This window comes from Etheostoma spectabile, chromosome 2, assembly GCF_008692095.1.
Source record: "Etheostoma spectabile isolate EspeVRDwgs_2016 chromosome 2, UIUC_Espe_1.0, whole genome shotgun sequence".
NCBI lineage: Eukaryota > Metazoa > Chordata > Actinopteri > Perciformes > Percidae > Etheostoma > Etheostoma spectabile.
The window spans coordinates 15,360,236-15,372,123 of NC_045734.1; the positions used below are offsets into that span (position 1 = coordinate 15,360,236).

The 11,888-nt window shown below is 41.1% G+C and overlaps 1 protein-coding gene across 1 annotated transcript in view; it reads right to left on the minus strand.

Annotated features, from left to right (window-relative positions):
* adgrl3.1 (adhesion G protein-coupled receptor L3.1) overlaps positions 1–11,888 on the minus strand; it is a 120,323-nt gene that overhangs the window by 23,259 nt on the left and 85,176 nt on the right. The window contains 7 exon segments of the mRNA XM_032533584.1: positions 67–276; positions 1,285–1,461; positions 3,443–3,648; positions 3,877–3,942; positions 3,945–3,988; positions 5,543–5,552; positions 8,458–8,641. Coding sequence (XP_032389475.1) covers positions 67–276; positions 1,285–1,461; positions 3,443–3,648; positions 3,877–3,942; positions 3,945–3,988; positions 5,543–5,552; positions 8,458–8,641 — 897 coding nt within the window.

The window sequence follows — 11,888 nt, forward strand, 5'->3', positions numbered from 1 at the left end:
CACACACACACACACACACACACACACACACAGATATGAATTCAAAGAAAATCTCGCCCTTCTTACCGGTTGATCGGCCCTGTTAATGCCCACCAGAAACAGTGACTCAGCAATGAAGAGGCTGATGCAGAGGTTTTTGTGGATGGTGTTGCGGTCACTCTGCAGCCCGCGGAAGAAGCAAAAGGTGAAGATGCAGATAAGCAGGCAAACCAGCGACAACAGGATCCCCACCCATGTGATGACATCCAGGAGCAGGTCATGCATGCTGTCTGCTTTCTGTGGAAATTGCAAGAAAAGTGAGAGACAAGCTTGAGTGGGTTACTTAATAAAAATTTATAAACAGCGACAATATTTAGCTATGTTTAGCTTCAGTTTGCTAGAAAAATAAATAAGTCATATGGTTGAAACAGGAAGCATACTGTGCTGACAGACACACATCCCCCCAACCATCCCACGACTGATGTGAGTCTGGCTGTGTGTCGCGGAGCGTTCAGGGCCACAGCGTTACGCTGCGTTGCACAGGTGTGCTGCCTCTATCCATCAGTGTCCTGCAACCTGGCAGGCAGAGCAATGTTCAACATAGCACTGCTGTGATGGATCTACTGCTCAAACCCTCACACTGTGTTCACAAAGGGCTGCCAAGCTAGCTCTGACCATGACCCCTTTAGAAGTAACACACATCCTCTGGCCCAGAGGGAGAGATTGGGTGTCCCACAATATCCAGAGTTACAAGAGCCGATTTGTGAAAAGGAACTTGGTCTTAGCGTAACAAAAGAGAGAGACAAAAAGTACTTATCCCACGCGCAGCAGGACAATAAGGTTTGTATCCAACACGCCCACAGTGGCTCACAGATAACAAAATAAACAAGCCACTTTCACTTTCTGATCGGTCAAATATCATTTTTACAATAAAATAGGAACTGTAGCTTGTGTCTCTGCTGTAGGTTTCTATGGTTGATTAAAATGCATCTGTTTTGGTTATCCAGAACTCCAAAATAGACTGAATGTTTGATATGCATATTTTTTGTCAACCCGATGTCATCAGATGGCTTGACGAACCAATTGCAAAATTTCTCCTGCCAAGAATGATTACTCAGTTCTCAGTAGAGTCTGGAGAGGTCCAATCTATTTTCCAGATGTTGTGGTCGCCGTCTCTTTCTCCCCCCCCTCCCTTTTTAGAATCTGTTGACCAGCCTTGCCAGCCACTGCTAATCAAATGATGAACAACTGACCCTTTGATCATGCCCATCCCCACCTGGCAGGCACTGCAGAATAAATGCCTACCTTCACCTCCACGTGGGCCATGAGCACTGCAAAGCTGGTGAGGTGTGTGCAGGAGCAGGTGGTGTGTGTGCGATTGGTGGCCAGCAGACGACAGTCCTGGGTAGACCAGAATCCCGTCATGGTTCGCTTGGAGTAGCTCCAGAATGAACAGTTGGGATTGAAGTTCTCTTCCGAATGCTAGGGGCAAGGGAGGAGGAGGAGGAGGGAGAGAGTGAGAAACCGAGACAGAGAGAAAGAAATTGAAAGAGAGAGAGGGGGGGGGGCAAAGAGGAGGAGGGGTGAGAGAGCAGGAAGGCAGAAAACAGATACTTATTCATGGGGGAGGTAGGATGTAGAAACATGAAGTGTTGGGAGAGCCAAAGTAAGTGAGAAAATGGTGGGAGGAATTGGTAGAGAAGGGGATGGAGAGGAAGGAACACAGAGGGAGTCAAGCACACACTACAACAAAACAACAAACAGAAGGGACAGAATGCAAGAGGGCAGCAACAAATAAACATGGCAGGAGGCGACAGCACTGTGTCCGTGATTGTTGTGTGAGGTTTTAATGTGTAAGAGCTGCTAGTGTTGTGTAAACTGGTGAAGCTGTGTATTATTCTCAAAATGAGCAAGTGCACAGTGAGGATTTCTCTGCTACCAACAAGCTGGATCACCAACTGGATCAACATTTGCTGGTTGAATGAGCAACACAACATAAAAGTGTTGAATTGAGCACCACAACTCAAACAGTATGAAACAATGTGGAATTATACTCTAATTCAGTTTGTTACTCTTGTCCATTCCAGCACTGTTCTTGTGTCATTTGGGGCAAGTCAACATCAGTTGAGTCAAGTCTTGTTAAGTGAAAACACAAGTCAGTTGCAAGACTTTCACCTCTAAACAATGACCATAAATGACACAGTGGTTTAACATTTTCTTTACCTAGCTGCATTAAGTCCCTTTTTTGTATGTAACTATGACCTAGAACTTTCAATGCTTAGGCAAAATAATTTAATATTAGTAAGTGAAGCCCACAACAATCAAAACAAAATCAAGTCCAGAGTCTATTGAAGGATAGAGCTTCCGTTATTATATATTTTTCTTATTGTCAGCAAAGCCCATGAAATTACCAAAACCGTCAGAGCTGTTTTACTCAATACATTCCGACTTCCCCAGCCTGTCTGTGGCACTCAAACCCAAGCCCAATCACGCCCAATGAAGATTAAAAGTGCTCATATTATGCTTATTTTCAGGTACATAGTTGTATTTAGAGGTTATATCAGAAAACGTTAACATGGTTTCATTCTCAAAAAACACCATATTTTTTTTGTACAGCACATTTCTGCATTTCCTCTTTTCACCCTGTGTGTTGAGCTCTCTTTTTTAGCTACAGAGTGAGGCATCTCACTTCTGTTCCATCTTTGTTGGGAGTCCCACATGCAGCCTGACTGGCTGGTAAGGACAATCAGCCAGTCAGAAGCAGAGTATGAGGGCGTGCCATGTTAGCAGGTAGGCGAGCATTATAACGTGTAACAAAGTGACGCACGTTCGTCACAGCAGTAAAGTCTGGACACAATAGAGCTGTTTGGAGCAGTTTGCGAATAGTGTTTTCTGTTGGAGATAGTAAGTCCCTTTGGGGGGGACTTTGGGCTTTTCACTTTGTAAACCTAACCACAAACAAGATATATAACACAATAGAGGTTAGGGAAAAAGCCAAAAAGCATAATATGAGCACTTTAAAAAACGAGCAAACAAACATGTTTCCTTTAGAAAAAAGAATATAAGGCTAAATAATTTTCTAAAACAGCTGAGCACTGTAGATTTTAGCAAACACTATTTAAGCAGGAGTTAATAGCATATTTGCTGGGAACTATTTTCAGCTGTGAATTAACGCATTTGGTTCTCTAGTTAGTATTTATCGCAGGAGAACGGTACAGTATGTGTGAAACTGAATCGAAAAAAAAAGTGACCATGTTACTTCTATTGAAAAACATGTCAGTTCTTTTATGTGTCTACATTTTTTGAATAATAGTGGATTTCTGTGGCACAGAGGAATATAGTATTTCAAGCTTTGGCTACAATATTAGCCTGATCCTTAACCTCTACTTCTGCCACCTTCTCTCACAAGCAAGTTATATTTTTATTGTTTCCAAAAGAAGTCATCACCTTGCACCTTTCTTACCTGCAGGTGTTTGACAGTGAAGACCACAGGCTCAGACAGGTAAACCTTATTGCTCTCCTTGTTAATGGATGCTGTGATGACCGGGGAGTTGACGATAACAGAGTAATTAGGATAGACCGCCTCGCTGCTCAGTCGAACGCTCGCATTCTCTGTGGACAAATAGGCCCCCAAGTTCCTGTACAGGACAAAGGCCATCCTGATTTCACCTGTAAGAAGACACACAGGGACATGGAGGTGGTGCACTTTATAATTGTTGGCTTAAACCATGAGGACAGAAATAGACAGTGGATGTGAGAGAGAGATTGCATGTGGGAAAACAATTTTGCGAGTGGGTTAGAGAGAGAGAGAGAGAGAGAGAGAGAGAGAGAGAGAGAGAGAGAGAGAGACATAGTGAGACTGAGAGGAAGAGAGGGAATGTGAGATTTATCTTCTACCGTTTCTGCCGTGCTGTTTGAGAGTGCTGGCTGACAGCTGGATGGAGTTTCCATGTAGCTCTGACTGGGGAATGTCAGGTCTGCTAGGTTCCCATCGGTGCTCAGCCTGGCCCTTCCAGCTCTGGACACACACACAAACACACACACACACACACACACGAACAAACACACACAAGTGTCAAATCATAGCACAGCATGTTACATCAGGCTTGTTTTGCAGCCGATTGTAATAACCATGTTTTCTCACTAAGTGCTTCACAGCAGAGCACATCCTGAAGCAGTTTCTAGCTTTATTTAAACAAAGAAAATGAAAAAAACTGACACGCATCAAAGTGAAATAACTTGGATTTTTAGGCTAAAAAATAAAGGCAATCATGTCTCCAGGCAACCGATCCAACACATTGAGGTAGATAATCCAGCATCTCTCTAGTATTGTTGGAATCTAATTTCACCATCCAGGTTCGTTAGCACATTCCTGATAACGGCCGTGTAATGTATTAGATAAAGTTTCTAATTAAGGACTAATTATACCTTTGCTGTATCGCTATCTTGTGAGTCTGAGTGATTTGGTGATTTAGACACTGCTTTCATGGTAAAAACAGCTCTCTGATCAAATAAACAACACAAGGACAGATGGAAATGAGAGTGGAGGAGGGGGTGGAGCAGGAGAAGAGGGTGAAAGGAAAGGAAGTTTAGGAGGTCAGGGAGAAGTGCTGGAGAGAGGTGAAAAAGAAAGAGGGTAGTCAGAGGAGCAAAACGAGCATGATTGACGGGAAAAGAGCAGATACTGTACGTTGAGAGGAGAGGATGGTAGTGGCGATAGGCGGAAAGAAGACTATGGTCTCTCACAGAGTACAAAAGATAGGACACAAAGGCAAGACATGCTAAGGTCTGGGAGAGAGGAAATGGAGGCAGACAGACATTAACACAGACACTGATATGCAAATACTGGCAGAAATAGAAAGAGAAACACTGAGGATGCAATTGTCCCCGACTTGCACACGAGCCAAACTAAACACTCAAGCTCTGTAGACACATTAACTTACCAACCCACACTTGCACATACATGTACACTCATTCACACCCACACACAGCGGCAGGTTATCAAAACACGCTGAGTCTAATCTAATTAAAGCATCCTTGTCATGACAATCCTGCTCCTAAGAAACACACTAGTTCATTATTGTTATCACACACGCATGCTGTTACCACTGTGTTATCCTTTCAAATCACTGTTTTGGTTCTAATAATAACACTATTTATTTGTCTGCGTAATACTGTGCCACACAGTCACAATAACAACCTAACAAAATAATATAACCTACAGTAGCTGCAGTGGCTTCTTTAAAATGTGTCATTCAAATAATGTATTCCTGTCGTTCACTCTCCTCTGTAAGACAGAAAAAAAAAAATGGGGGGCTTAAAAAGTGCAATGAGGAGAGTGGAGAGGGAGGAGATGGAGAGAGGGAAGTGAGGATGGAAGAAGAAAAACAGAGAGATGAGAGGCGGTTATGAATAAAAGGGAGAGATAATCACGATGGATCTGCCCACTGGATTAGCTGGGAGGAAAGATTAACGGCACAAAAAGGAGAGGAATGCGATGAACAAAATTTTCTACAAAAAGATGATTTCCTGTTTTAAGTCCTTCAGACATGTGGTAGCCTACATCTCGATGACTGTTTATGTAACCATATTTATGTAGTGCGTTCAGTGGGGGAGGGGGCGCATTGGAGGAGATAGACGTTAAAAATGACGTAGTGTAAAAATGTATAGGATGGCAAATGAACTGTTGTACTCAAACTCAAGGGAGCACAAGAGAAAGTGATTGACTTTGTGGAATCTGTCTCCGCTGTCTGTCTGCAATTAAAATAAAATGCTGGGATGCTATATCCTCGTCATGTGACTTAAATAGATGTGATTTCTTTGCTTACTGATGCAAAAGTGAGCAATGAAAACCCTCAGAGCATCATTTGACATTATACCACCATCATCACCCTCAAGCATGCATCATCATGCTCATCCACTCTTCTTCTTTAGTCATCATTCTCAGTCCTCCTGCTCCTCCTTCATAACTTTAGATCTCATACTGGGTTGCATACAAGGCCAGTGAATCCCAGTAAGGGACTAATAAATTGGAGAAACTTTTGAAATATCAAGTCAAGAGGGAATAAATAGGAAGATAATCAAGGAATCATAAGAGAGTGCAAATCGCTGGGTACAGATGAAAGAAGGACTCACAGATATATTTTCAAGTAAAGGCATTGAAAGTAAAGAGGGCTTTTGTTTCCGTCTTATTCTATGGCCTAATGATGAGAGGATCAGTGAGAGGATGAGGAGAGATGGAAGTAGGAGAAAGTGATGTGCACAACGACACAATAACTAGCTTTGTTCTGCTTTGTCAATTCCGCCCACAAGTGGGGGGCAGAAAATGCGGGGGAAAAAAACAAATAGTTATTATAGTCTCTGGAAAAGAATTCATCCCTGCCTTAGAAGGCCAGTTGTTTTCTCCCTTTGTGAGATAAGGATGGGTCTATGTGGATTTGACCCTTCAAAACCTCTTACACCACAATCCGGACCTCTTCATCATGACCTCTCTTCTATTATGTAGAACCACTTTACAAGCCTACTCTACATAATAGAACAGGCACGTAAAGCTATAAGTATATTTAGTCTATTGTATAGACTAGTTGATAATCTATGGCAAATGCAACCACAGCTTTATTTATTTTAGTTATTAGTTCATTTTATTTATTTATTTTGCCTCTATACGGATGCTTATGGAGCCAGGGACCATGGGTAGAAATTGAATAATATTATTGAAGAAAATAGTTATTTGCTCAGAAGCACTGTATCAGTGGGCCTGAAGTTGCAGGTTATTGTGTTGAGTCAGAAAGACCACCCAGTAAATGGCTGTGTCATTGTAAAAGTAAAAATTCAAAAGCTCACATTCCTGTGGTTATGTTGTTTCATTTATTCCATTTGCTCTTGCTTTTCTTTATCATGCAATTTTGACATAAAATTGGATGTGTTTTCAGTAATCAAAATAAGCTACTTTTACACAGTTTTATTCTGATTTTAGACTGAGATACATGAGAACATGATTATCTTTGACATACCTTAAATGTTTATTAAAGGTTACAGATGTTTGCTTTGTTTCTGTTGTGTTTATTCATGCACACAAATTATTAATTTGACAGGGTGGTTTATCAAGTAAGACATATAGATTAAAAAAATATTTTACACTAAGGAGTCAGCCTGAATTTCTTCCCGTCAGAAATAAATTTCATATGTAAAATCTACCTAATAACACACACACATATATTGTTGTTTACAGCATTATAGCGATGTTTAATATATCTAGTTCAAAGGCAAGATTTTTTAGAAAATGTGTCTTTGGCTACCTATCAAACAAGTTTAATGTCAACTCTCATTTTCTCATTAAATCCCCCTTTTAGAATACTGTAACTTATCCATTATGCAACCATGCCGTTTGTTAGCCAGTCATGGCCCTGGCGCTGTTTAGCTCAGATTCATGCAGACAAACTACAAGCTGATCTACACATGTTTTTCTCTTAACCATCAAAGAAGTGAAACAGAATTATTTTTGCCCTGCCTTCATTCATGTCTACTCTTGTCCATTCCCATGTACAGAATGTGTTAGTGTGTGTAATCTCGCTTTGCTTGACCATCAACACGCTGCGGAGCAGAGGGGGTCTGGATACTCCACATGGCATTCCGGAATGGGAGAGAAACATGCTCTGAATCATTGGGATTTCTTTAAACTGATCAGAATTGTCATGGGCAGTGCTATGCTCCACACAGCTGCAAAAAAGTTGTGCAAGAGAAAATTTAGATTGGACAGCTAGCTAGCTGTCTCAATTTACCATGCAGAGATCTGAGGAGCAGTTAACCATAGTCCTCAGAAATCCCTCGGAGTGAAATTCTAACACAAAGGAAGCACAAACGGACATTGGCAAAAAGACATGTATGTGGAACGTCAAGGATATAGACTAGTGTATGTGTAATAGCACAGATGAAGGGTGATGATATTATTTGATGCAATGTTAAATTAGATAGTATACTTTGTTTCTGGTTTGTATTATGAAACATAGATCTGAAGCAGCAGGGTGAGTAATGCATGCTGTCAGCGTTGCCTCTTACTATCATATTACATCATATTCTTAGATCTTTAGGAGCCAATGCTGGTTTACGTGATTATAAGAGCTGTAAAAGAAAAAAAAGATCAGAAAGAAAATCTAAGAAACACATTTCTGCTATTCTTACATTTCCGATCACATTGTAGACATTCTAGCCTCAGTTGCATTGCATTCAGGTACAATCAACAAAACATCAAAAAATGCTTTTGTTCCAGCCGAGCCATACTTTGCGCTCCTACAAATTAACACCTGAGACATGACCCATTGCAACCGCAGCCTTCAAGGCTTGGCTACTGTGTAGCTTAACCACAGCAAAGGGAGGTTAAGTGCCTTGCTTGAGGGCATCTCAAAAGGCTCCTCTACAGTTGCAGGGTTCAACTTAGTTTGGAGGACAGGAAGGAACCAAAAAGAAAAATGTACTCACGGATGTTGTCAGTTGTCTCCTGCACAGTGTCCGTCTTGAGGAGGTTGTCAGCTAACATGAAAGCCCCAGTCTCCACGGTGTCGAGGAGTAGAGTGGCCGAGTGCAGCTGCCCGATGGTGGACAGTTCTCTCCAGGCCGCCTGGGCTCGTGGCTGAAGCAAATTATTCGCTGTCTCCACCATAGCCTGGAGCAGCAGAAATACAGAGGTTACATGAAGGAAGCCAACGCTAACACCTTTCAGTCAATAATTCTAACACCTTTCAGTCAATGATGCTAATGTGAAAATGAATGCAAATCCATTCATAGTACAAATAACATTGCTACGCCATAACTACTGAACACAGCAGTCAGTGGGATGCAACAGTGAAAATGGAGTGTTTTTTTTTCCATTTATCATGTAGATAAACCATGATGACAAAAAAAATGTTAGCAATGCAAATGTGGCATTCCCATGCAGACATAACAAAAGCAAAAACACAGCTTTTAAATGAAAAAAAAGTACATTGTAAATTGTAGTCCAACCTTTTTGATGTTTATTAGCACCTTTTTTCTCTGGATTTTTTTATAAAAAGGATGTTGTGATTGAAAATCCACCAGAGATGTTCGGAAAATCAAGCTAAGCTAATTAGCTGATTGCAATCACCATGTGTCTACACCCCCAAGCCTGCTTAATTTTTTTTTTTCTGAGGAAGAGTCTTATCTTCAAGTTGGAAAACTTGTGCTTGAGGGTCTGAGTAGAAATTAGCGTTTTATCAGATAATGTCTGCTGGGTCATATCCAGCCGCTCAGAACGTTTTTGAATCCAAAAATATTACCAAACGAAGAAAAGTTAGCTTGCGTAAATGAATTGCTTTCCATAAAACAATACTTATTTTGTCTCCAACATTCCTTAACGCTCTTAAAAATTCACCTCCTCATTTCCAGACAAGAAAGACACAAACACACACACACACGCACACACACACACACACACACACACACCTGAAAAGACCCAGGGAGAGATAAAGAAACTGAGAGAAAAGAGAACCAGTGGAGAGGGGGGAGAAGTAGAAGGGTAGAGCCATGGGAGAGCGATAAAACAGTCCAGTGAGTCCATGGTGACAGGCATCCGCTGGGAACAAGGGAGGCGTAAAAGCGAAAACAGGTGCTATCAAACACACACATCTCACACTCCCGTCTGTCTCTTTATTTTCTTACTCTCTGACTGTAAAACACCGTTTCCGCACTCCTATCCTTCACTTATCTCCCACTCTTTCAATGCTTCTCCCTCTTGAGGAGGGTGGATGGGGAAAGTGGAAAAAAGGAACGCAGGTGCTGTTATGCAAGCAAATGGGGAGTCCAGTGGGGAATTGCAGGGGCAGAGAGGAAGAGTGAGAGACATCAGTTTATTGGTTTTCACACATCAAGCATTTGACTTTCTCCCTGCCCCTTTCACTCAGGGTTAGGAAACCAACGGTGGAGGAAGATTTTCGTCAAGAAATAAAGAGTGTGTGTGTTGTTGGTGTGTGTACAGTGGCTAAGGAAAGTGTCCTAGATAGAAACACTGTAGATGATGACTCATAAGTGTTGATGGCATGTGCTACAAATTGTGCAGTTGTCCTCTGGAATTAGAGCTAATCCTACCTGTTTATTTTGGGGGTGTGATATCCACATGTAGATACAGTATATCACACACACAAAATGGGATGCTTAGTCAACAAACAAATTTTTATAATATTACGTCCTCTTTTAGCGCTACCAGCTAATTAGCTGGGATGCATATCGGATGAGTTTGGGTGGGCTACATGTAAACAAAAACTAATTAATCCACTGCTTCAGCAAACAACCAAAATAAGCAGGAGTGAAAGGAAGCACGCACATACGCATAGCCTGCACCAGCAACTCTGTTTCTTTCTCCATCATTTCCTAGACTGAGACAGACAGACAGCTTCGATACACCTTTAAAGGAAAACCTTGGCTCATTACAACTTGAGTTGTATTTTTGTAGTTTTTCCCATTATTGATAATCCATTGACCTTATCATTTGAGGTATTTTAAAGCAAAAACACCTAACTTGGTTTGTTTCTGGCTATAAAATGTGCTTTCTTTTCTGCTTTTTCTCTGACATTGTATTGACTAAACAGATAATCAATAATGGAAATACTAGTTGTATTAGTTGTAGTCCTACAATACATGTATTGTCAACGGTCAACAGTCGCTAAGCTGTTGTTTGGCATCATTGTAGGGCATATCTTTAGGGTTTTGGATATTAATCAGATAAAATAACCAATTTCAAGACATTTCCACAGACATTGTGTACTTATTAACTTAACTTATGATGGTCATTTAATACGCTTCTTTATTATATTTTATATGCAAATAAAAGTGAGTCGCAGATGCGTTACTTTACGACAAGTAGCCTACAAGATGCTGACAAGAGGCTTCTGTAATGTCAATAATTCACTCAAAAAATGGGCCTACTTAACGAAGTTCGTTCACTCTGGCTACAAGTTAGCAATCAAACACAATAAAGTTGAATGGCTTTTGATTTCCATCTTCTGCTAATGTTTGTAATGAGAAAAGTTTATTATTTTGGATTTCACAAATTCAAGTATGAAAAGGTATGCTGTAAACCGTTTAAATCTGAGCATGCGCGACTCACATCGGGTTGTGAGCAAAGACAGTTAAAGAAAGATAGTGACACCCTACTGTAATGAATCCATACGGTCTATGAATGAATCACGGGTTTAGTACACCCCCCGCCCAACACGCTAAATGACCCAAAACAAACACACCCACAGGTGCATGCTGGGCCTGGATAGCATGCTAAACGATGAACTCATGGATGTATTATCATAGATAGTTAAAGAAGTGTATTATGGCTGAAATCCATGGTGGATCCTCCAGCGATGATTTCTACATGGAACGTTTACTTCCATCGAGGTGTGTGAGGCTTTTCTGCTGCTTCGGGTTATCAATCCCTGTCACGGTGACTGCGAGCCCCAGCTAGCTCAACAGAGAGGCTGAATGGACTCTACTTAAATTATGCTTTGAGAATAAACGAGCGATAGAAGTTGAACCTGGAGTAGATTGAGGAGGACTTGACGTTCAAACAGGTGAGTACAACAAGCTTACTGTGATGGTTGTATTCCTCCAGAGGAGGATGTCGTAGCTTTTGCGTGAGTGCGTGTGCGCCACTCAGTGTAAACACTCTGCAGCTCTCTTTCTGTTCTGGGCTAGCTATAATATTATGTGTGTATACGGCTGCAGTCGCTGTGCTGTATATATTGGTTTACATCTGTGTTGTCTGCTTTGGTGATGTTTTATTCTGCTGCTGATTCTATAAAAAGTGGGAGGTTATTAAAATTAGCGCTGGGCAATGTATTAATATATATCGATATCGTGATATGAAACGAGATATCGTTAGATTTTGGATATCTTAATATTGTAAA